General features: G+C 41.3%; 1 protein-coding gene across 2 annotated transcripts; it reads left to right on the top strand.

The window, feature by feature from the left end:
• Window positions 1–1,341: 1,341 nt before the first annotated feature.
• LOC127319120 (uncharacterized) lies at window positions 1,342–3,100 on the top strand. Of its 2 annotated transcripts, XM_051349330.2 has the most exons (3): window positions 1,345–1,519; window positions 2,360–2,616; window positions 2,787–3,100. In XM_051349330.2, the coding sequence occupies exons 2-3, from the start codon at window positions 2,367–2,369 to the stop codon at window positions 2,819–2,821; spliced, it is 285 nt and encodes a 94-aa protein (XP_051205290.1). In that variant the 5' UTR covers window positions 1,345–1,519; window positions 2,360–2,366; the 3' UTR covers window positions 2,822–3,100. The 2 variants fall into 2 exon arrangements, with proteins under 2 accessions (XP_051205289.1, XP_051205290.1); XM_051349329.2 differs by lacking the exon at window positions 2,787–3,100 and having other exon boundaries at window positions 1,342–1,519; window positions 2,360–2,666.
• The last annotated feature ends 2,645 nt before the right edge of the window (window positions 3,101–5,745 follow it).

Here is a 5,745-nt window from a genome sequence, read left to right as displayed (position 1 = left end):
ATGTGCACTCAACACTATGGAATATATGAGTCTATAACCTCCAAATTTTTGATATTTCCGTACAATCCAACACTTTTCTTATTAGATTCTCCAGAGTCAACTCACCCCCATCTAACATTACAATCTAGTCACCATCTTGAACTTAGTACTCGTCAACACTACTCACCCTAGTCTAACTAGTAGCGTTTTGGTCCATACTCATATTCCATGCATGTAGCACGTCTTGCTGCTTTCACTGCGTCGAGCCTCTATAGTTCCGACTAAGTCTACATGGGCGTCTCACATGTGGTTTAGCTTAATACATCACCATGTATTGTTGGACACCTCACAAATACTTCTGGATTGCCATCCAATCTCTACATGGGCGTCCTTCCTCATGCCTTGACTCGATAGTGTTGCGTGGCCGATCGTGGACTACCCTAGACATGCTTCCAGGACTTCAAGGCCCATCTTCATAGCCAAATCATGTCTTAGCCCGGCCTTGGGAGCTCCAATGTGACGCTAGCATCAAAACGCCTGAAGGGCCCCATCTATTACGACCTAACTACATGCTATTTTTTTGTAGATCTAAAAAATATAAATTAACTTAATATTTTCAAAAATATATATTTAGAAAGTTGGAAAAAATTGCACATATAGTTAAAAAAATGTTGTTCACTAGGTTTTAGGAAGAAAGTCCATTGAATTCTTTGGAAAGTTCACTTTTTGTCGAAAAATTAATTTTAGTTTAAAACGGGCCTTGAACTCTCAGAATAGTCTACTTTTCGTCCTTTTTGGTTGAGTTGAGAAAATCAGTGACGTGAAAAGAAGAAACGGCCAACCAACCGATTTGGTTTTGAACCAGACCAAGCACAAGCTAGCTGAGATAGAACCCAACATCTTAATGCAAAATTTGAAACCCTGTGTCCTAGAACTAGTCTCTCGCTCGGTTTTGCACTCCCCTAATTTACTTGAAGCATTGCGACATGAAGGACCGCTTGCCTTACCTATCTGCATCGTCCCGCCTCTCTGCCCTTGAACCGTTGCCTTCAGTTTTTGGTAATCAGTGATAGATATTTACCTGGCTCAACTGGGATAAGGACTAAAAGTGAATGATTCTAAGAGTTCAATGTTCATCTTAAATCAAACGAAATTTTAGAACCAAAAATGAACTTTGAGTGAAATTCGAGGATCAAAATTGGACTTTCTGTTGAGGTTACCTGGGCAGGCCAACGATGCGAAGCCAAGTGAGCGTCGCGCTAGTAGGTGATGCTACGGGCGTGATATAGGAAATGCCCGCGCGCATTGCTTCGGCCAGATGTAATGGGCCAGCCTGCCATGGCCCGACTAGGCACTGCTGGTCTGCTGCGCGGCTTGGGACGGACTGCCTTGGGCGCCCTACATTCGCCGCCGACTCCCCACGGCCACTCACCCCCGCCTCCGACGAAAACCGCCGCCTCACACGCATCGCCGCCGTCGCCGTTCCTCTTCTCCTTCCTCTTCGTCGGGGCATCGAGATCGTGCTGTCTCCACCCCGTCCGTAAGTCTCTGCTGATTTTTTTTGTTCCCGATCCAGCGATTTGTTAAATCCCAACGACCTTCACAACTTATGGTTGTGCTGCCGCACATCCCGCGCACCATGTAGATCCGCCCTTGGTAATTGTCGAGTTAAATTGATTCTTTTTCCTCTAGTAGAAACAGTTTGTACTTTGATTTATGCACTTACTGGCGTTTATCTTTTCTGTCGGACAATATCGTGTAAGTCTGTAAGCCCCGCCGCTGGTTGCTTGCAGCAGCCTGCAACCTTTGCACGACCGCATATTAATCAACCAATCTGCTTAGTATGTGTTGCGCTTGCTCTGAACAGAGAGATGACTGGCGGCAATCTGAGTCTGTGAGTAGGTTGGCTCAGTAACAGCCAACTTGTTTGTTGTTTTGATTATTCAACTATATGTTTAGTTTTTGCTGCTTGGGAGGAATGCGGTATGAGAAATTGAGGAACAAAGAGGTCAAAAGAGGGAAACTACAAGATTTAATGATTGTTTACACATTGGGTTTTTTCTCTGATAAATATATCTACACTAGCTGTATGCCTGTATCTCTGAACTGGTTTTCTAGGCCCTAGCCCAATATTTGCATCCCAGTCGTAGGCAACCTAGAGTGTAAATGGTAAATGCTATTCCAACTCTGACCTGCCAGTGTACCTGTGTTCTGTGGCAGCATCTGCCAGGGGGAGCACATAAGTTTCTGTTCCACTGTTTACATACTCCATGAATCTGAAACAAGAAGCATGTTATTTGAACTATAATGGCTATTGTCTGACTGTCTTGAAGATGCTGTATGTAGATCCCTTCTGATTAACATTTATGCATATATGCAGTTTCAGGATGAGTACTGAAGACTCAAAAGACATGCTGAAGAATGCGGACTGGAAGACAGTGAGTGGTTCAGTAACCACCGAGTCAAGCCAGCCGGTTGTCAAGAAGCGTCTTCCGAAGAAAATCAGACAAGTCCCTGAGTGTTACTTCCTGCCTCGACGATCTTTGCCTTCTGCATTGGCTATCTATGGTGCTATTTGTGTTGCTGGAGTTGGTGCAGGGATGTTGGTTGAGGTTTGGATTAACAAGAAGATCAAAGGTACAATCTTGCATTTCATGGCACTAACTTTAAGAAAACTTGAAAACTAATTTTATCTGGAAACTTAGATGTTGGACTGTATCACAGAAATCATCGATGCATTATGCATGTTTTTCTTCATGGATTATGCATTTTCCACATCTTCTTACTCTGTTAATTGCTGCATGCAGAGGATGGTGGTGTTGTCTGGGAGATGGGCAAATGATGTTCATGTACTTTCATTGGTAACAATCTATTTTGTCTGGGAGATGGGCAAATGATCTGCTTCAGTTCTGCTGCTTAAGCTGTATTATGGAATTTAGCATTGTTCCAGACTATCTTTCTACTTCCTGACCAAGGCCACCAAACTATGTTTTCCAATGGTCTGTAGTGGCCATTTTGTTAGGATCACCAATACTGCACTGGTAAGAATTATCTGAAACTTTGTCTGACTGTAGTATCATATCATGAGTGGTTATTAATGTATCTCAGCGTCTTCTCTCCATTGCCATAATAAATCATGTGAATCTTTCCTTTTGTTTATATCATCAAGTCCGCAGAAGCCATTGAAATTTGCCAGCAAAAGTTGTTTGCTGATTCGTAAATTCATACATAGTGGGAAAAATTCTAGTAGTGCTTGAACACGCAGAGTTTGGTTGGCCTATGCTGTCTATATAATAAAGATTTCATGCAAGAGAGTGATATTTTGAAATTTGAACCAAGAAGACAGATGTTTTACCATATGCCTATTTCTCCCATTTTATCTGATGTACTGTTACTCTTCAGTCTACTCCCTTATTATTCAGTATTTCTGACAAACGGTCAAACAGGGAGCTCATCTATCCCCACTCCGAAACCATCTGAGCACGTAGATTTTTTTTTGGCTGTATCGCATATTTGGGCCCCTTCCTAACTCTCAGTGCAGTCTTTTAAAGATTCCAGTCAGTTTATTTATTCTATTGGCAAAACATTGATAAATTCGGAAGAAAAAAAAATCTCACATCAAAGATATTATTGTAAAATAGCCCACTTCTCATTTCTTACCATGTTAGAAAGTGCTCTTGTATCCTGGATCCTCTTGCAACTTCCTTTCCCAAAGTGCTGATTTGTAATCTGTAATATCTGATCTCCTGTTTCCGCTGAAGCTCGTTAAACCTTTCTCAAACGAAGCCAACTTTAGCCTCTTTTTTTCGGCCACACTTGAAAGGACATAGGGGTGTTCATGGATAGGTCTTATCCCATCCAAAAGAGACTGGACGACATGACAACTAAGGTGTCAAGCGGAATCCCGCCAACGTCTGATTTCTTTTTCATTTAGTCATTTCTATTTTAAATTTAAGGGCCACATTCTTAACTAGAAGTCACAATATGAATTGTAATTGGGATTTTGGTGGGATCCCGCTTGCATCTCCAACTTCGATTTTCAACTTTAGTGACAAGTCTCTCAGTAACATTTTAAAGGTAATGATTTAGCTGATTAAAGAATTTTTGGGGGAACCATAGCACTGACGAGCTTTTTCTACATAGTCCGTTTTGATTTGTAGGAATGCAATCAAAGCGGAATCCTGCCAACATCTGATTTCTTGTTCATTTAGTCATTTCTATTTTAAATTTAAGGGCCACATTCTTAACTAGAAGTCACAATATGAATTGTAATTGGGATTTTGGTGGGATCCCGCTTGCATCTCTAACTTCGATTTTCAACTTTAGTGACAAGTCTCTCAGTAACATTTTAAAGGTAATGATTTAGCTGATTAAAGAATTTTTGGGGGAACCATAGCACTGACGAGCTTTTTCTACATAGTCCGTTTTGATTTGTAGGAATGCAATCTGTAGGATGGTTGCTTTACATTCGTAGAAAGATTTCCATTGGTTCTGCTTAATGAAACAACTGTCAGTGAAGGATCCTATAGAATTAAAAAAAAACGCTGATTGTACTTTCTCTTATTATTACTGACTGCAACTTTACATTTTTTTCAATACTGTGTTTTGAGTCTTGTGAACAAGAAAGGCCTGTGTGTTGTAGCCAATGCAATTGAGAGCGATTTTCTTCCCCATGTAGAAAAAATGACAAGGACAGCGATGGACAGCGTAGCTCCAAATTTTATATAAAAAAATGGTTTGAATCAAAGAGCTCATGAACTACCCAAACCCTAAGCTGAAGGAATTGTGAATGTAAATGCTCGGCGCTTTTGACATAGCTAGAGGGATGCGGGCATTTTGGGTAACATGAGTGCAAAGTAGACGAACACATGTGCACACATTCACATAATTTGGACTATAGATTCAAGGTAGACAATGTGACCACATACGCCTCGTTGTAGGTGGAAATGCCGTCTTGTTGTACTTAAAAGAATAATAGAAAAACCCCACCTTACAGAAGCACACACGACGACAAATTAGGAATTTTGATCAATGCTACAATGAAGCTACAACCGCGCTTCAACCTTCTGACCTGGTTTGTTCTAACTTAAACTAATGGGCGTGTGGCATCAATGTTGCAAGATTGGAGGATTTGATTAGCGGCGCAGTTAATACAGTGCCGTGATTGACCTAAACAAAGCCTGCACGCTGCCACTACCATTCCCCTTGGATCTTCAGCTCTCCAAGAGGAATGTGTCGGAGTTAATGCTCGCTGCTGACTTCGCGTCCACTCCCCGTGCACTCTCTTCGCATTCTTAAGCCGACTTCTCTCAAGTCTCAACTGATGATCCTGCTCAAGTACTACGTGCTAATCGCATCCATGCGGTAATGCTGCTTTGTTCGTTGGATCTGATCTTGGGACAATATCTCAACACAATATTGTTGTTGACACAACAACACATTTTGTGGATATGCAATCGATATACACATCATGCTACAAGGATGAAAAGTTCATATGTTCAGTAGATGCACTGTGTATTATATAACAGATAACAATCTTGTATGCATGTTTTTTGCCCTCAAAATAGATTTTCAGTCCACTTTACAAATAAAACATCCACATCGATATAAAGTTCAAATCAAAACCACAAAAAAAGTATGCTGGTGCAACACATGCCCAAACGAAAGAACGAATATACAACCCTACATCATATAGCACCTTGTCGGTTGGACTGCGTAGATAAGCGGGACGCCATCAATAGTAGCCTCCAGCATGCCGTCTAGCCG

Source organism: Lolium perenne, chromosome 7, assembly GCF_019359855.2.
Source record: "Lolium perenne isolate Kyuss_39 chromosome 7, Kyuss_2.0, whole genome shotgun sequence".
NCBI lineage: Eukaryota > Viridiplantae > Streptophyta > Magnoliopsida > Poales > Poaceae > Lolium > Lolium perenne.
Note: the sequence above shows the minus strand (reverse complement) of the source record. Positions and strands in the feature narration are given on the sequence as shown.